The 20007-nt window shown below is 42.3% G+C and overlaps 1 protein-coding gene across 2 annotated transcripts; it reads left to right on the plus strand.

The window, feature by feature from the left end:
* Positions 1 to 1702: 1702 nt before the first annotated feature.
* On the plus strand, positions 1703 to 19551 carry rasal3 (RAS protein activator like 3). 2 transcript variants are annotated; one of them, XM_017715749.2, is made up of 17 exons: positions 1703 to 2758; positions 3301 to 3440; positions 4517 to 4601; positions 8624 to 8691; positions 8801 to 8862; positions 9721 to 9946; positions 10040 to 10693; positions 10793 to 10937; positions 11732 to 11876; positions 12551 to 12787; positions 12939 to 13140; positions 15292 to 15383; positions 15523 to 15799; positions 15885 to 15983; positions 16651 to 16841; positions 19068 to 19152; positions 19249 to 19551. In XM_017715749.2, exons 1-17 carry the CDS (start codon positions 2230 to 2232, stop codon positions 19354 to 19356), a joined length of 3345 nt encoding a protein of 1114 aa, XP_017571238.2. In that variant the 5' UTR covers positions 1703 to 2229; the 3' UTR covers positions 19357 to 19551. The 2 variants fall into 2 exon arrangements, with proteins under 2 accessions (XP_017571238.2, XP_017571239.1); XM_017715750.2 differs by lacking the exons at positions 1703 to 2758; positions 3301 to 3440; positions 4517 to 4601 and adding an exon at positions 6065 to 6588.
* Positions 19552 to 20007: the final 456 nt, after the last annotated feature.

Here is a 20007-nt window from a genome sequence, read left to right on the forward strand (position 1 = left end):
TTTGCGTGGTGATTCAGATTAATGGAGAATATGTTGGTTCTATAAAGCATCAAAAAGTGTTCTATTATTGTTACGGTGTCAAGCTTGTACTATGGCAGTGGTGCTCACCCCTCAGTGCCTGAGTGAGCTCCTCTCCCACTATGAACCATCACGCCTACTTAGATCACAAGGTGCTGGCTTACTACTGGTACCTAGAATTAATAAAGTTACATCAGGGGGGAGAGCTTTCTCATACAAAGCCCCCCAGCTCTGGAATAATCTTCCTGCCAATGTTCGGGATTCAGACACAGCCTCAATCTTTAAGTCTAGGCTAAAAATTTATTTGTACAGTCAAGCATTTGGTGACTAGTCTTCCCTGTCAGGTCTAGACCTGCTGGAGTCTACACTGCTCTGTTATACTGTAATCTGTGGTCAGCCACTCTTTACAGTACTAACTCTGTTTTTTTCTTTCCTTTCTCTGCCGAGCTGATCAGCTGCCCATCCTGTGCGTCTGATGCTGTTGCCTCTACTGCCTTGATTGGTGCCGCTGCTCACCAGCCTTCTGGACTGGTTTGACCACCACTGAGCTTCTTGCTGTACAGCGCTGTGCAGTCCTCACCCTCAGATCTTTCTTTTCCCACTTTACTATAATACTTCATACTAATAATGTTTGCTATCCGGTGTCGACCAGAGGAGGATGGGTTCCCCTTCTGAGTCTTGGTTCCTCTCAAGGTTTCTTCCTCTTTTAGGGAGTTTTTCCTTGCCACCGTCGCCGCTGGCTTGCTCATGGGGGCTCGGACCCGGATTTTCTTTCTTCTTTCTCTTCTCTCTGTAATACTGATTGTTCTGTAAAGCTGCTTTGTGACAACACCTGTTGTAAAAAGCGCTATATAAATAAATTTTGCTTGCTTGCTTGCTTGCTTGCTATACAGAGCCATATTCAGCACATTTTCCCCTGTATTCAGAACGATTTCACGATGCAAAGAAACTTTCAATCATGCAAAGGGTTCCTTGAGTGTTCATGGCTCTATATAGAACCACTGTCTTTGCTAAACAACCCTTGAAGAACCATGTTTTTACAGCATGTACAGTGTGACACGCTATCGAAGCCCAGTCCAATGTGAGGAGGGTGTCAGTGGAGCTATGCTACACCAAGTGATATAGTACCTCTCCACTGTCCTGAACAGGTTCACTGTGTCTGTCCCATTTTCTCTCAAGAGTCGGCTTTAACCCCTTGAATAGGGTCCACCGGTGGGCCCAAAGGTAACCGTGGACAATAACAGCTTTAGTGACTAAACGTGTTTAGGGTTCAGAATGTGCTGAGTGTCAGAATAACTCACCACAGCTAAATTTTATAGGATGTTTATTGGCTTGTGTAAAAATTCCATCATCAGTGTTGAAACACTCACACCAGCATGACACACACCACCACATTAGTGTCACTGTGATGCTGAAAATGGACCACCACCTCAGCAGTGTCATCAGTGATTCTGTGGTGGTCCTGGTCCACTGACAGACAGGGTAGAGGGGCCTGACAATCTGTGCAGCAGCAGATGAACTACAAACCTTCAGAGTGCACCTCTATGGTAGCAGTTTCTGATACAATGGCCACTAAGCGTTGGTGTACATAAGCTGCCAGGAAACCTCCTCACGACTTTATATTCTCACACATGCACTGTTCTTCTGAACCTGGCCTCTTCCTCCCACAACCTGACAGACTTCCTGTGAACAACACCCAGAAACAAGGACAAAAAGCACGCCGTCCACCAGCCCAGGTACTGCAGCACGAGTGTGGAGCACTGTTGTATGAACCTGTGAAAGATTTATGGACTTTATTTTGGACTTCTGCTCACAGGAGTGATGTGGATGTGCTGACCAAGCGAGGGTGATCAGGAGCATCAGAAAGCGCCGTGTCATCTATATCACTGTAGAGACTCAGAAGATACCAGACTCTCCAGCAGAACTGTTACCCAGAGCTCTGAGTGCAGATAATCTCAGCTAATATCGCTCAGGGCTTCCTATAAGATTGATCTAAGCAAAAATTTAGCTTGAACGTGGAACAGGAAGTGACTATGAAGCAAAGCAAGAGAGCAAGAGGTGGTTAGATTGACAAGTCTGAAAAGAGGGACCACCTGAACAAGACTGGGGTCAATGCACCTGCTCCTCAGACAGACCTGAGATATCTGCAGACTTTACATCTCACAGATAATCAGTGACTCATTAGGCCAGCAAAAAGCCAGAGAACAAAAGATGGGCATAAACAAAGAGCCTGAAATTGAGCAGACGTCTCCGCCGCACGAAGAGGAAGCAGCAGCTCAGAGGAACTGCCCAGCTGAGGGTGAAGTAGAACAACCAGAGGATGGAAACAATCCACTGAGCACATACAAGTGGCACACAGGGGCGAAGAGTGAGGCCAGCAGTCAGGGTACCTTCGAGAGGCTGGAGAAAGGAGCCGCCAATAAATGGAGCAAAATGCAGAACTGGAGGAAAGCTCTGAGTGAGGATTCTGGAGATAAGTCCACCACTGCGGCGATGGTTAAAGGAGGAGAAAGCCCCACAAAATCAGAAAAACCAGTGAGCTCAAAGAAGAACCCGTTCCGCAGGGCTTTATCTGAGCCGCCTGGTGCCCTGCTGTCCTCCGTCCTCTCCCCGTCCACCTCAGCGTCCAGCGAGGCTTCGGGAGAGACGGCTCAGAAAGGAAAACTCAGGAAATACCTGCACCAGGTGTCACAGAGACTCAAAAGGCCTCGACTGCAGCCGCGTAACAACACCGAGCAAGGTAAGAAACTCACTTTTGGGCTCACTTTTGAGTTTTTACAGAAACCTTGGGCATTTTCTTTGTTTTACAGCCTGCCGAGTCCCTGATAGGGAGCTTTAGGCTGATTTTTAGCAGTACAACAGTGGCCTCTAGTGGTGGATGCTCTTTACTCTAATTTTTCAAAAGATGCAAAAAGAGAAAAAGTGTTTCTGCAGAAAGACGGAGAGTCTGGAGCTAAATGTCCATAAATAACGGAAGCTGACGGACACTAGAAAGACAGAAAAAGGATCAGAGCATCCGAAAGATAAACAGAGCAGATAAAATCTCATCCGCTCTGCTTCACTTCAAATGAGGCACGTGTAACAAGTTAGCATGAAGTTCAGATATTTACACAGACTGAGTTACAGTCTCAGAGCGAAGCCTGTAGAATCTGCTATAGAACTCTGATTGGATCTGCATGTTGATGTAAAGTTCAAAGCATTTGGAAGAATAAATGTAAACATCATGTAGTAGCTTTCCTCTTTCTGTTTGAATTTTGTACATTTTTATTTTTCTAAAATCAGATGTCAGTCCAGTGGAGCCAGCACCAGCGGCCCTTGAGCCCACCCAGCTCTCCTGGAGCCCCCCGCAGGACATCCCCGTGTGGGACATCAACTACTGTGTCCTGCAGGACGGACAGATCATCATCCCCCGCGAGGAGGAGGTACACGTGTCCATAACTCACTGAACTCCATTCTACCAATTTTTACACTCTGATTAAAGCGAACTTACACAACTCACCCCACAGTATACATACATACAGTTGCATACACTGCCATGGAGATGATGCTTCATCTCTGAAACGTCCACGCAGTCCTGATAGAGTTTGTAGCCTCTCACTTCGTTCGAATGATGGAATTCCAAGACTTTGTTTGCTGATCATCACGTCACAGATTTGTAGAATCATTGCTGTCAGGTGGATATGCCATTTAAAGATCTGAGCACTGTGCATGTTGTCTCAGGTTTAATGAAAAAGTGAAGTAAATCAAATCAAAAACGTGTGATCAACTCCAAAATCAGCCCTAAACCGATGAACACACGTAAACAACCGTAAACACATGTGAATAACCAAAGTGCTACTAGGTGAATGAAAACAGAAACATTGTGATGCGAGTGATCTGAAAAAGCGTTTTATGTGTAAATATTCGTGTGGGCGGGGCTTTAGGTGGGCAGTCAGCACCATGCTAATTGGTGGGGTATAAGTTTTCATTACTTGTTAGCTACACCCTGAGATGGACTGTTGACCTGTCCACAGTGTATCCTGTCTTCTGCTCAGTGACCCCAGCACACTGATGATGAGAAGGATGAGTGGTTAAGAAAAAGTGTGTGTGTGTGTGTGTGTGTGTGTGTGTGTGTGTGTGTGTGTGTGTGTGTGTGTGTGTGTGCACTTGCTTGCTACATTAGTCTTTTAGCTTCAGTGCTAAAACTAAAGAAGCAAACCTCTGACACCAAACATCCTGGCTGATGTACTACATTCTTGATAGGTGTGTGTTTGGTTAGGAGGGAGTTTGATTTACTGCCTGACCTATCGCTTTAACTGAATATCAGTAGAACTTGTAATGGCATTTTTCATGACCATCATTGATGACTGAGGTCAGTTTTCTGTCCAGTGAGTGAAACTTGCTGTGTGTATCTGAAACTCGTGCCCCCTTTCCTCCCCCTTACTTTCCCCAATTTACCCCCCCCCCCCCCCACTCCCATACCTCTCACCAATTACCTCCCCCACCTACACCCCTCCAGCCACTGATGCGGATGAGGAACCGTGCAAGCAGCTGCCTGTCCAGCCTCAGCCTGCAGAACCTCAGCGAGAGCCACACCAACCTGGGTGAGTGTTATAGCTCTGCTAATGGCACCAAGACATCAAACATACACAAAACTGAAAAACTGTGGTTCTGAAATCTGATTGGCTGAGCTGTGTTGTTAAGTTTTTGGGACTACAGGATGATGATGATGATGATGATGATGATGATGATGATGATGTATAAACCTGCGCACAGTTAGTATGAATAAACGATCAGCAGACAGTTCTGATCTGATTACAGAGCACACAAATATCTTGACCCACTGTTTTCAGTTTATCATCATTTTTTACAGAATGTATAGTTTAGGTCAAACATTCCTAATCTCTGAAAATGTGTCCTAATGATTCAGTTTTAATAAGCAGTGATAAATGATGATGAAATAGAAATGACTGAAATGTCATTTGAAAACTTGGTTTATAAGTTAATGCATAATGATGTATATATTTTTATGATATTATTATGACTATTAGCATCATTATGTCACTGATAACAGCAATAACAATTTAAACAGAACGTTCAAATGAACCACTAAGTTAGTGCTGTCTGGGGGAACATCTTTCCTCAAAGGTCTAAAAGTACTTTTCAGAAACTTAAGCGATGAAATGTAGTAATGATTCTTACACTGAGAAATGTAGTTAACAATACGCTGTGGTTGCTAAGCAACAACATTAATCAATTTCATGAACATCACAATGTCTGGATGATTATAGGATGATGCCAGTTTTAAGGTGACAGTTAAAGTGAGTGATCCAGTAACTTCAAGAGGGTTGACCCCCTGGATTAGACCCCTCCCCCCATTATTATCTTTCCTGGTCCGAATCCAGTTCCAACACATTTACTGAGTGTTTGCAGTCTGATTAATTCTGAAATCTGATCTTCATCACTGCATTCCTGAAATGTATTCCCCAAAGAAGTGACTGAACTGTTAGTCAGTGGATAAAAGGAGTCTGTGTTTGTACGTTAACTGTCTCATCACCTCTGTGCCTCTCATTGCTTCTTACTTTAAAATTTGGTCTCTTTTTGGTTCCAAAGCAGCTCTGAATGATCTCCCCCATGGAGATTGTTGATGGAGAATATGTTGGTTATATACAGCACCAAACAGGGATCTTCTACTGTTCCAAGCTTGATAACAACAACAGTAACAATAACAGAACCCTGTTTGGTGCTGTGTAGAACCAACACATTCTCCATCAGTCTGAAGAATGATTTTGTGATGCAAAGAACCCTTTAATCATACAAATAGTGGTCTGAGTGTTCACGGTTCTACACAGAACCACTGTCTTTACCAAAGAAACAAGTCAATAATCCAATGACTAACAATTAGGCCAAGTTTTCGGGACAAATCTCAGGAATGCAGTGATCTAGATTTCAGAGTTAATCAGACCACAGACACTCAATAAATGTGTTGAGATTAGATTTTGAGCCTCATTTGATCAAGAGAGGTGATAAGGAGGGGAAAGGGGCTAACCTGGGGGCAACCACAGCGTAGTGTTGACTACATTTCTCAGTGTAAAAAAATCATTATGTTGCCCCACGTTGTGACCTCAGCTGTGTTCACATCAGTGCCTCTCACTGTGACTTTAAAGCCTGCTTCTGGTCTCTTTACGTTCGTAAGCAGGTTTGAATCACAAACCTTGAAAGAAGCTTCTTTATCTGCCTGTTGAGGAACCTGAGTGTTCCAGTCTCAGTAATTAGAGCGAGAGATAATTGTGACTTACGCTGTGATGTTACATTCACAGAGGAAATAGCTGACGTGATTGCGCGTACGTGTGGCTGTCAAATTGTTTCCTCTAAATTTTGGGAGATAATATCATCGTGACTGGGTGTTCCAGACCCCTCAGTCAAACGCTGTTTGCTCTGCTTCATACAAGCATCAGGTTTACTTTAATAAAAACACAGCGGAGCCGCAGAACCGCACTGATGAGTCTGACTTAGACGCCGAGAACTGAGCGCTGGTTACGGTCGTGGAGATGGTCTTCAAGCGGTGGATTGTCTGTGGTGGGGGGCTCGGTAAGCAGAGATTTTTCTGTGAGTCAGTCTGGTCTGTCAGGTCTTAAATCAGTCTGTTATTCTGGAGATCATAATCTAGCGAGGTGACAAATAATGCTGTTTACAGTTCTGTTCTGTTCGGTTCCTCTCCTGGAACTACAGTTCACAGTGTTTAATGATGAAGCTTGAAGCTGTTGTGATATTTCTTTCATAATATACTTAATAAACAGATACTTTTCACTGTAGCACTATTTAAAGTGAATAATGTTCCCCATGTGCTGGACGCTCTAAGCAGCTGTTGAGAGTTGAGAATAACGATGTAGTTGGTGCTTCAGCTTCAGACCACATCCTGTCTTATGGTGAAACCGAGCTTTCTTGGGTTTTAGCAGACGCTGGTCTCATTGCAGCACATAGACATCTGTAAGAGCTCTTAAACAATATTCCACAAAAAATACAACTGCTAGTAAAACCGTACGCATATGAATAGAAGTAAATCACATGCATCACATCCAGACGTGTAAGATCGTGTGAACGTAGCTCTGAAGGACTGAAATGACTGCACTTCCTGTGATGGTTTAAATGAATCTGCCGTTTAGTGCTGACGAGCTGATCGTCCCTGCATCACCTCAGAACTACACAAACAGGAAGACTGCACTCTTACACACTCAGCATGACACCGTTATCTATAAAAAAGATACAATTCACACTACAAGATGCTGATAGCCACGCTAACGTACTTCAGCCCATATATATAGATAACAGTGTATATAGATACCAATACCTATGACACTCGCTTTTGTCATGTTAAAGGTTCCTCTACCAATATTTCAAATTAAGTGATACTTTTTAAATCCCACAATCAGGGAAATTCCACCTCTGCATTTAACCCATCCGTGAAGTGAAACACCACATACACACTAGTGAATACACACACACACACTAGGGGGCAGTGAGCACACTTGCCCGGAGCAGTGGGCAGCCCTATCCATGGCGCCCGAGGAGCAGTTGGGGGTTAGGTGTCTTGCTCAAGGACACCTCAGTCATGGACTGTTGGCACTGGGGATCGAACCGGCAACCTTCCGGTCACAGGGCCAGTTCCCTAACCTAACCCATGACTGCCCCCAGACAAACACAGTGGCCACCGCCACTGAAGAAGCGCCCAGACCGACACCAAATTCATTTCAAAAGATATCAAGCAGTGAAGTGCATTAGAAAGGATTTGAGCAGGTGTCATACATTTTCAAATGAATTTAATGAATACATTTTTATCTATATCTAATATTTTCTCGCACATTTTAAAATAAATGTATTTTACAATACATTTGGTTAATGTGTCAATACATTGTAAAATTCACTTTAGCGTTTGGAATTTTTTAAATATATATTTACCATATGGGGAACGTGGGGAACCTTCTCACAACTTTGGCGTTCGGATGATGTTTTGAGGGCTGCAGATTATGTTACATGATGTTTTTAGACAACATAACTCTACCTTTAAGATGGACTTTCTGGGAACAAAGGAAAAAAAACGTCCAACTGAAGACATTAACATGTGCATAATGCTCTCAGAACATTTTAGAACTAAAAACTTTTATCTTGGTTAGAGATTAATGAACACATCCGCACACTCTGAGGCACAAAGCTGAAGTTGGCTCCCTATTTGCAGCTCCACATTTACATTTCCTGTTCCACCTTAAATGATACACCACTTACATTCTGCACCATTTAAGGTGGAACGGAAAATATAAATAGAAAGCTAGCTTCACTAACACACATGAGGCAGGTGTGTAATGATTTAGGCATGCAGTTAGCATCATGCCAATTGGTGGGGCATAAGCTTCCTTTACTTGTTAGCTACATTAGCCTTTAGCACTACAACTAAAGACACACAGCACATATTTTGGTTGACTGACAACATTCAGGGTCAGAGACCCCTCCTTCCTTCTGTGGTTGTAGTGCTAAAGGCAAATGTAGCTAATAAATAATGAGTAAGTGGTTAAACTGGGTGAATTTTAGCTCTTTACATGCTAATACTGAGCTGCTCTGTGTTCTCCAGAATGCACCCCAGACCACGTGGCACCTGTAAGCGCTCCTAACTCAAAAGCCCACAGTGGAGGAGTCAAGGTCAGTATCAGATAATGAATCATAAATTGCAGCCCTGTTAGCATGAGGTCAGCTTCATATTTTAGCACTTTCCTCTCTCACTCTGTCCACTTCTCTCTTATGTTGCAAGGCAAAGATCAAGCGGCGTCTGCAGGGTGGAGCTCAGAAAAAACAGCTAAGTCAAACAGGAAGGTAAAGTATAATTTCATCAGCACCGTTCAGACCAAATGGCATTTAATTGTAATCATACATCCCTTTTGGGGCTTCATGTTCACAGGTTGAACAGTGATCACCAGCTCTGCTTCTCGAGATCTATGTTTGAGTTTTTCCAATCACTTCTACACCCTCTACAGATAATTACCATCTTCAGAAGTCTTTGGCTATGTTCAGACCTCTAGCCTAAATCTGACTTTCAGCATATCCAGGTTGATTTTTGATCTATGAAGTCAGATTTTTGCAAGTCAGATCCAAACCACATTTGGAGGTGGTTTGAAATTCAAATCTGATTTTACAGGTGTGTCTCAGTCTGGACACTCTGGATGCTCAAATCAGATTTCAAAGTGTATTTTGTGTCACTCGCAATGTGACCATCAACGACAATGTCAAATCTAGAGTGATGAAGTGCTGGGATTCAAGTAGAGCACCAAAGATTTATGATTATGAAGAGAATTCTGAAGTTTGGAGGGCAAGATGATGCTTCTCCATCTCTCCTGCAGCTGTGTTTAAATTATGCATCACCAGCCTAGCTACGTAGTTACTGATGCCTACAACGTTGCCATGACAACCCATGCAGATAGACTGGTTATGTCTGGACACACAAAACTGATCTGATCACTTGCAAATAACAGAGCAAACAGTTGAAGGAAAAGATCTGATTTAAGACACAGATCTGATTGGTCTGAACACAGCACTTGATTGGGTGTATCAGACGCATCAGTATTGGTTAAAGGTGGCAGCATGTTATATGGAAATTTTAACTTTTTTCTGCAGGAGAGTGTCTCCAAAGAGGAAGGCTGGTGACCACTGTCATATGTGTCTCTGTTTTCACAGGTCTGGCTCTCGGGAATCCCTGTCCATTCCCGTGGGCATTGCAGAGAGTCTAGATTTAAGTGCAGACCGCACAACTGTCATCAGGCCGGTGCACAGCTCCATTCTTGGGGAGAAATACTGCTTTGAGGTGATAAACTCAGAGAACAACCACTGCTTTGGGTGCAGCTCAGCTGCAGAAAGAGACCGGTGGATCGAGAACTTGAGGCGAACAGCTCAACCAAATAAGGTACCAAAAAAGCTGTGAAATCTTGAGATATCCACTCAAACATTCTCTGAATGCCTTCTTAATACGAGGTCAACAAAAATTGTTTCCTCCTAGGACAACTGTGAACGTACAGAGAACTCCCTGAGCCTGTGGGTTTATGAAGCCAAAGACATTCCACCAAAAAGGCGCTACTACTGTGAGATTCATCTGGATGGTACGCTGTTTGCTCGCACTAGCAGCCGTGCTGTGGGCAAGTCATCCCAAGCGAGCGATGGCACCACAAGTGGGGGTGCTGGAGGGAGTGGAAATCAAGGTGGGTGCCAACTCTTCTGGGGGGAGCTGTTTGAGCTGGACAACCTACCCCCAGTATCGCAGGTCACTCTGCACCTTTTCCGCGATGACGACCCCAAGAAGAAGCGGCACTCAAAGGACGATTCAGTCCTGCATCCTCTGGGCAGCGTGGCACTGTCTTTGGCAGAGATAAAAGGACGGGCTTTCCAGGAGAAATGGTACTCCCTCGTTCCTTACAAGACTCCTGTTTCTGGTGGAATGAAAGACCAACTGGGATCACAAGCTTCACTTCGGGTAAAGGCCCGCTTCCAAAACCTTCTAGTGCTGCCAATTGAAAAGTACAAGGAATTTGCAGAGTATGTAACTGTGGGGTATGTGGGAATGTGCAGCAGCTTGGAGCCCCTTCTGAACGTCAAGGACAAGGAAGAGTTAGCAGGAGCTCTAGTACATGTGCTTCAGAGTATAGGGAAAGCAAAAGTAAGTATAACTCGCAACTATGTGGCAACACAATCAAGAGTTGAGGAGGATCTCTTGCATCTTTCAGTATTTCAATATCTACATTTCTTGCACCTGCAGGAGTTCTTGATTCACCTGGGCAGTGCTGAAGTCCAGCGTTTGGGGGAGAACAAGGCTCTAATATTCAGAGAGAACACTCTGGCCACAAAAGCAATTGATGAATACATGAAGCTGGTTGGGCAGAAGTATCTGATTGATACTCTTGGTGAGGAATGTTGTAGATCAGCAACCTTCTAATAATCTGGGGAAGAAACTTGCGGAGGTTCTTTAGACTAAAAAGTTCATTAGAAAGGGTCTCATTCTCCAACCGTTCTTAAAGAAATTTCTTCCTAAAACCCACTTACACAGTTTTAACAAAGATTCTGTCTTTTTAGTTTGGGAGTTGTTCTTAGGTAAGAACAGAATGTACATATGCTCAAGAGCATAAATGTGAGAACAGGTCTGCACTTAAGGACACATCATGAAGACCCAATGTTCTTAAATGCAAATCTAAAAAAAAACCTCTCAAATATTCCCTCAAGAAACCCTTTCAATTGTAGCAAACAAGAACTAGAGGTAATGCAGGAAGAACTAGCCAACATATAAAAATCCCCTTTAGAAAATATGATGATTGTGGGTCAAAAAGAGACAGACGAGGATGAGGAGCAACAGAAGCACCTCTGAGTTTGATCAGTTTAGATGATCAACTCGCTGACGCTCACAGTCTGAGATGAGTATGCATCTGTTTTAAGTTTAAGAACACATTTAAGAACAGAATTTGTTCAAGAATTCCATCTGGTCTTAGAACTATTAATAAGAAAAGGGTTGAGAAATATTTTCAAGAATAACAGCTTTTCGTAACATTTTTCTTAAGAATGCAGTTTAGAAAAAACACATTTGTGAGGATTTTCTTCTTAAGACACTTACATCAATCTGGCTCCATTTTTTTTCCCAAAACTTATTCATCATTCCTCCACAGTCTCATTGTCTCATCTGCATTGTCTTTGTACTGTTTAATAGGGGACATCATTGCTCAACTCTACGCTTCATCTGAAAGCTGTGAAGTAGATCCACAGAAATGCTCTTCATCCGATCTGCCTGTCAACCAGCAGCACTTAAAGAAAACGTGCAGTGAAGTGGTGCAGCAGATCACCGAGATGCACAGGTTGGAGAGAGAACATCCAGTTTAGACCAGCTTAGTCTAATTGTTGTGTTAAAAATACTTAATTTTGTGTATGGAAAAAATACATTTTACAAGTAAAGGCAACTTAATTTTGCAAGGAAAGCTAATTTTTGTAATTTAACCTTAATTATTGAATTTATTTATTATTCTTTTTTTTACATATTTAAAAAAAAATGAATGTTGTCCATATTATGCTGAAAAACAGACGCTCAAATACAGATTCAGTGAAGCTCATTGTCGATCTGCTTCACCCACAATCAGCTTTTGTCTTTGGTGTCCTTTAATAACACCTAATAACTGCCTCAGGGTGGCGCTGTAACAGACTGCTTAACTCAGTTGGTCCTTCATAGTCTAGAAACTGTAACTCTAACCAGATTCCTCTGAAAAACTTTACAATGTACTGCAGCAGATCTGTAAATCTGAAAACTCACACAGTTTCCCAAGAGTTTGGTGGAAACAGTGATTGTTCTTTATTTCTCATTTATTGTAATGAAGACACTAGAACAGAGCATTTACAGTAGAAGATTTGACAAAACAAACATTTACTGCCAGTGAGTCAGCAGCCAGACAGCATGGGACCCCTGAACACCATGGGGTCATTTACACACTGGTTGTAATCTTTTTCCACACTGTGTCTCTCTCTCTGGTGTTCCCAGGTCATTCCCTGTGGAACTGAATGAAATCTTCTCCAGCTGGTTGTCTGACTGTGAGGAACAAGGACGAGAAGAAATTGGACACCGCCTCATCACTGCGTCTCTGTTTCTGCGGTTCCTCTGCCCAGCCATCCTCAGCCCATCGCTGTTCGGACTCACACAGCCGTACCCAGAACCCAACACCCTGCGCACACTCACTCTCACCGCAAAGGTCGTACAGAACCTCGCCAACTTCACCCCGTGAGTAAACCATGCAGCTCTGTATGCTAATGTAATGTAGATCCTTGGCGCATTAGCAGAGTTTCTGAGTATCTGCAGCATAACTTTACCAATTAGTTGAAGGTAGCCGATGATGAGCAGAGCTCTCACATCCCACCTGCCTCTCGTGTAGATTTGGGGAGAAGGAGGAGTACATGCTCTTCATGAATGACTTCCTGGAGCAGCACTGGGAGCTCATGAGGGGGTTCCTGCGAATGGTCTCAAACCCAGACAGTGAGCTGGACATGGCACGCTTTGATGGCTACGTTGATCTGCCTTTACGCCTCGCTGTTCTTCATGGCCTGCTGGTGGATATCATCTCCCCCATGGCGCAGGTGAGACATTTAACAGGTTCCTTATTGTTGTTCTGGGTTCTAAACGATCAGCTATGAGCTGAAAAGAAATAAAATGGCAAACACTTTCTTTTACAGTCCCTTAAGTTCTATATCAGAGGTCACTAAGAGGCGGACTGTAGTCCGAGTCCAGGCCCAGATGCTGTCCTATGCGGACCTGGATAACCAATAAACTAAGGAGAAATATTTCATTTTGACCAAGAGGTCCTGTTGTAATCTGCGTAGCTTTTCTAGCCTTTACAGTGCCGCTTTAACGGCCCTGGAGACTCGCGGACCAAACGTATGCGTTGTAAATATCAAACGTGATGCTACTCAGCCAATCAGATCTGTGCATTACAGTGAGCACTGAGACTCGAGTGAGTGATGCACACACAGGGGAGGGACGAGGCGAGAAACAGCAGTGAGTCAGAGGGATAACTAAAATAAATGTTGAAATGTTACTGAATTGCACTTTATTTGACATTCAGTTGTTGACTGTTGATATATAAGATGTTGATATAACTGCTAGGCAACTTCAGTTTACAGTATATATATATATATATATATATATATATTTTGAAGACCTCTGTTCTAGATATTACCCAGTTGAGTGTGAAATACTAACTCCAAAAGTACTAGGTAATCATTTTGGGTAACATGATGAACCTAAGGCAGGTTAACTAAATTACACTGAAATGCCCAACAGATTCTAGATATTTACTGGTACAAACTCCACGCCTCACTCTTGCTGTGTAAATAGGTTGGGTAGGTATGTAAACAGCAGGTTTGCCTGTGTATCAGCTATAAACTAATCTGAATCTGGGCCACAGTGATCTTTATTGTGGTTCTACATGATTCTAACTGTTCACAAAACATCTTTCATACAAAATCTTTGTATTTGTACTGTTATTTTTCTCCATGTAACCAACCTGCTACTCTGCAAACCTTCTAGTTTAGTTTCCTGCATAAATGTGACGTTACAGAGAAATTCACCTTATTCCTCCAAGTCATTATGAGACATTTTACTACGTCCTTCATCAGCTTGATCTCCACAATAGTATAATTCAGTTAGATTGTCTTGGAACTTAACATCATTTTACCTAAAATGATTACACAGTAGCCTATACCTAGTTAATATCTAGAACCTGTTTGGCATTTCAGTAATTTGGTTAAACTCTTTTGGAATTAACATTAATCATACCCAAAAAGACTATGAAGTGCTGTGGAGTTTGCACCTCCCCCTGCCTGGCTCTGTTCTATGTGTAGAACTTAAAGTGCTCTACAAGACAGCATTACCATAAAATGTAATGAGCAATTATGTTTAACCACTTAAAATCCCAGGCTTATTACACACTGAGGCTTATTATTCAGTAACTACATGAACTTCAATGCAAATTGACCAAGATGTTCTTAGATTATAGAAGTGTTTACCATGTTTACCACGATGCTTACTGCATGCTTATAAAAATCAAATAAAGTATGTCAAGTAACCCAAAACTGTAGTAGCTTTCTTGAAGCCTGAATTTTGTAAATTTTTATAAGTAACAGTATATCAGGCAGTAAACAAAACCACATTACCACACAGCCTCATTTGATTTTCAGCAGTACTTTAACCCTCTGGGGTCTGAGATCATTCTCTTGATTTGTGCACATCTTCTTGAATTCTCCTTTAAAGGCTCTTCATATAAGATCTCCATATATATCTTCATCACTACTTTCCAAAACAAGTGCAGCAACTTCTGCAGCTGTAAACTCTCTGCATGGCATTTCACATGTGTCACAAGAATGAAGGGTTTCTGGCATGATGGTCAGTCCTTAGCGATTTCCTGTGTGTCCACTGGTCAGTCACTCAGAATATAGACGGACACACGAATCCACCAGTTCCACACTGTGAGAGGCAGATGATGTGTATCTTAGCCCCTCTTCATAGCCTCATAACTCTGGATGTAAGTCACATATGAGATGGAATGGAAAGGGCGACTCTACAGATTCAGGAAAAGTTTGAACTGGATTTCTGTGCTGGATTAGCACAAAGATATTAATAGAAATATTGAGAAACATCAAATTAGATGCACTGGTGACCCCAGACAATTTAAGATGAAATCGCTGAAACACTGAAATGTTAAATGTGAAATATGTTTCTATTTCTTTCAGGATACAATCGACAGCCTGCAGCCCCTTCCGTCAATCTTGAACCAGATTACAGATCATCTCGGCCCAGACGCTCCACGGATCACCTGCAGCAGGTCAGCAAACAGCTACACAAACACTGACTGTTTGTTTGTAATCAGCAGTCAGTGAATCCCTGAAACAAACAAGTTGTTTAGCATGATTTTATTCCATTTTCAATGTTCTCACCATAATTAAAATGGGTTTGTACCAAAGTTTCAGTCTTGGGCAGCCAAAGCCCACATACGTCCCCCCACGGGACCTGGCCAAGTACAGCCCACTGAACAAATCCCTGCAGCACCTTCCGACTGACTCCAAACCGAGCCACAGCAGAGACCGGCAGAGGAAGCAGGTGACGAGGACACAGAGTGTTCCAACACGGAAGCATTTTCATCCTCTGAAGAGACAGACCAGCAGCGAAGAACTGCAAAAGAACCAACCAGAACCTGAAGAGGGTGCTGGTCCACAGATGGCAATCTCATCACCACAAGACGTGAGTCACTTGAGTCGTCGCGTGACGCTGTTCTGTATTCTTGATCTGTACAGCATGAGGTAACTGTGACTGTTTCTGCTTACAGAATACTCGTGCTAAAGGTTCATCCATTCCATGGGTTATTTTAAATAAGGAACCAAATCAGACAAAAACAGAACAGGAGGAGATGAGCCTGCTGGACAGGGTATGTTTGAACACCTGGTGCTGTATTACACAAACACTCAACTCTGAATTTAGGACAGTAGCTATTACAGAATAACAGTTCCTAACTTCATCATCTTATCATTAACTCCACATAAGAAAACAGTATTACACAAACATCCTAACTAGACTAAACCTCCTAAACATTGTCCTAACTTTAGGATAAACCCCAACAGGGTCCTAACTTCTGTTTAAGCGTCTGTTTCTATCATTTTTAGGCAGATGTGTCAGGCAGCGTAGTTCACTACCAGCATAATGACACAACATTTATTTATACTGTAAAACGCTGCTTTCACTGTTACAGTGGCTGTAACATATTTTTGGCATTATTTTGATGACATTTATGTTTCAGCTGTGTGTGTATGTTCGGTTGCTAGGAAACAGACATGACAGTCTCATGTTGTATCAACTTTGATTGAGCAGGTTAAGATTTCCTAACCCGGAGATAGGATGTAAAATGAGGTAAAATTCCTAAATTAAGATAAGATTTGTTTCTACAATATGAATTTGTGCAAAATCCTTTCTCGACTTCCAAGATCTTAGGACTAAAAGGTGGGGATCTGAATAGTTCTCCTAGTTTTCTGAAGAACAGTATCTCAGGAAGCTCTGTGATGAAACCATTTTCTAACAGACATGTTGTGGTTCCTCAGCATGTGCAGGAGCTCTCTGAGCTGAGGCAGAGGGTGGAGGAGGCTTTAGACACCGAGCTGGATGTGGCAAAGCGTCTGGAGGAATATATAGCTCAGAGCCAGGGCCAGAACGCACAGCTTCAGGCCGAAGTCCAGGAGCTCCGGAATCTTCTAGCAACGCGTGAGGAGCAGCTTGCCAGCGCCACATTCAGGTAAAGAATGTCAAAATGGGCAGACATGATCACAAGCGCAGGTTTGGAACCACTGAACTGCTAAATATTTAATGCAGGTGAATTGACAAGTAGAGAGGCGGCAGCTCCGAGCCTGTAAAGAAGGAATCTGGCCTGTGGCAGCATCACTTACAGGATGCTTTAAGCCGAGGACTTCTTAAAAGGCAGAACGTCAGATTTCAATTAAAATATTACAAAGCATAATTAGTCTTTCAGACCCAAAGCTGCTGAGATGTTCCAATTTACGTTTACATGCAAAGATTTTTGCCAGATTTTTTACAGATTCAGACTGAGGTGTTTATGCTCACTCTGTTCAACAGTCTGATGGAAATCTTCGTTTACATGCTCGCTACAAGTAATTCTACGCAAAATGATAGAATCGGATAGAAATTGTATTCCAAATGGCCTCAATCTGACAAGACCCTTCTTACTGTGAGGTAGCAGCGCTGCCCACTCCCCATATGATCCATTCTTATGATATTTAACTTTACATCTTGTATGGACAACACGCTACACACTTTGTTTAATTAATTATTTCATTTATGGCTGTAATAAGACCGAAAACTATTTAAACATTCTGAGCTACCAGAGGTGAACGAAGTACACAAATCATGTACCTGAGTTAAAGTAGAGACTCCCAAGGTAAAATATCACTCCAGTAAAAGTAGAAGTTCCTCCCTTTAGACCTCCACTTGAGTAAAAGTACTAAAGTATTTGCCTTCAAATGTACTTAAGTATAAAGTAAAAGTACTAAAAGAGTAATTCTGGCTCTGATGTCCTGTTATCATTTTTATAACCAGACTGGCTTCATGAACTCATTTCAGGTGAAAGTCCTCCAGCGTCTCTCTTGGTAAACCAGTCTTTTAATAGAACGTCATTAATTAGTGACGCTGACGTCTATTAAAATGATCAGAAGCACAAAACACTGAAGGTAAACAGTTTCCATCAGGGAGAACCGAGTGGCTCTGAAATCACTTTTTACACACAAGCAAAGTTTCAGTTTCAGATTTATTTACAACTTAGTTCCAAGTTTAAGTTGAATAAAAACTGGCTTTAAACTCAGGATCACAGATGAGCTCCTTTACTATGTTGATCTGTAGGCGTCTGTTCATAAACATAAACCAGCCCAAACTCATTTACTATAAAATGAAATGGTGTTTGTAGAAATTCAGAAAAAAGCCGCGTCAGTCTCGACTGCATATGTGGACATATTTCTATATTGAGCTCTATTTGCACAAAGTTAGGTTAGTTCATCATTTATGTTGAACAGACTCTCCCAAAGTTTTACGCTGCTGTGCTGACGTTGAACCGCGTGCTGCACTGGGTCGGTATGACCAACAGGTCAAAACCAGCTCTAAACAAAGTGACCGCTGGGCCCTGATTGGTGCTCTGGCTTTGCGCTTCTTTCGTTTTGACATGTTACGTTTTTATACACACAGAAACCAAAAGGAACGACAGATTTCTCAAAATGTAGGAGGAAAAAGTCGGATATTAGACTCTGAAATATAGAGGAGTGAAAGGAAAAAGTCACCCAGAATGGAAAAACTACTTAAGTACAGTAACAAATTACATTTACTTAGTTACTGTCCACCACTGTGAGCTACCCAAGCTTTTTGGAAGGTTTAGGCTTGAAGCGACAACCCAATCTATAAATCTACCGAGTGCAAACAAACCCAAGTCCGTTTAACACCATCTTCCTTATCATTCTCACAACAAAATGGGCGACACGAGACAAACTGTGCAATATCTGTAGCGCTGTGCTGTGATCAGTGCTATGATGTGTGAGCTGTAGATCATACAATAAATACAATACAGTACAATAAAGAGCACTGTAATTTGACTAATGCTGCTTAGCTGTTCCCTATTAAGAGAAATGTTATGCCTCTGGGTGCAACAGTAGTGCTGCATGAATAAACGGTCTGATTGCCTTCAGGGACAGAACTGGACCAATCAGGCACCACCTACTTCAGTATTAGGCTAGTATATGACAGTTTAAACTCATATTAGTGATGTATTTATGTAAAAAAGTGTCACTGTACTTGTGCATCATTATATCTATATAGCTTCAGAATGAGTTTAAAGGATTTATTTTTCTATTTTCCACTGTAAATAAAGGGCCAATGTGAGCCTGTTCTGTGTTTTGCTGCATGATTGTGATGTAAATAAGTCAGTCACGGAGGAACTGAAGCCGTGCTGGTCTCTGTGCAGGCTGGGGGTGATAGAAGAGGAGCGAGAGGAAGACGAGAGAAAGCTCACCATAGCTCTGGCTGCTGCGGAGCGGATGAATGTTTTGGTAAGTGCATGTATCAGCACTTTAATTCCAGTAGAGGATATGAACTGTGAGCCGCTCAGCATGTTGATGTGATGTTAACGTGCTGTCGTGTCTCAGGAGGAGCAGTTTGCCGGCCTGCTGAACGACATGCAGAAGCTGAACATGGCCCATAACGACGACCACCTAACACAGGACAGGAGAAACACTGTGTCTGGTTTTGTATGATGTAATATAGCAGCTTTGTACCCATAATTCTTTATGTTTAATGCAAATACTTCTATAAGCAGCCAAAGTCCACTGCAGTGCTAGAAGAGATGAATACGCAGCTCATTACTGCTTACTATTTTACCTGAAATACCACCATTCGCATGAATTGTGTGTATGAAAAGTGCAGTTACAAATAAACGATGAGTAAATGAAGGCCTGAGCTAGACTGAGTTCATTTAAAGGAAACATTCTGTGTTTATGGAGGACCATTCTAAATTTCACTACTGCAAAGGGTGTTGTGGTGCATATTGAACTGGAGCTGCACACTTAAAAATGATTAATCAATGGTTCTATATAAAACCATGAACACCCTGATGATTGATTAAAGGGTTCTTTACATGGGGAAATGGTTCTTCAGATTGATGGAGAATATGTTGTATATGGTTCTATCTAGCACCACAAAGGTCACTGCTATTGTTGCAAGCTTGATACCTTAACAATGGAAGAATCCTGTTTGGTGCTACATGGTTCTATATCCAGCCATATATAGCACATTCTCCATCAGCCTGAAACATATTAAAAGCCTTTAATCATGCTAATTATTTATATTAGTGTCCATCTCGCTGTATAGAACCATTTGCTTTACTAAACAGCCCCTGAGGACATTTT

The sequence above is a fragment of the Pygocentrus nattereri genome, chromosome 30, assembly GCF_015220715.1.
Source record: "Pygocentrus nattereri isolate fPygNat1 chromosome 30, fPygNat1.pri, whole genome shotgun sequence".
Lineage (NCBI taxonomy): Eukaryota > Metazoa > Chordata > Actinopteri > Characiformes > Serrasalmidae > Pygocentrus > Pygocentrus nattereri.

Coding starts and splice junctions, on each gene's coding strand:
- rasal3 (XM_017715749.2), top strand. CDS start 2,230: ATGGGCATAAACAAAGAGCCTGAAATTGAGCAGACGTCTCCGCCGCAC. Junction 2,759..3,300: donor GCGTAACAACACCGAGCAAG/GTAAGAAACTCA, acceptor TTCTAAAATCAG/ATGTCAGTCCAGTGGAGCCA. Junction 19,153..19,248: donor CGGAGCGGATGAATGTTTTG/GTAAGTGCATGT, acceptor GTCGTGTCTCAG/GAGGAGCAGTTTGCCGGCCT.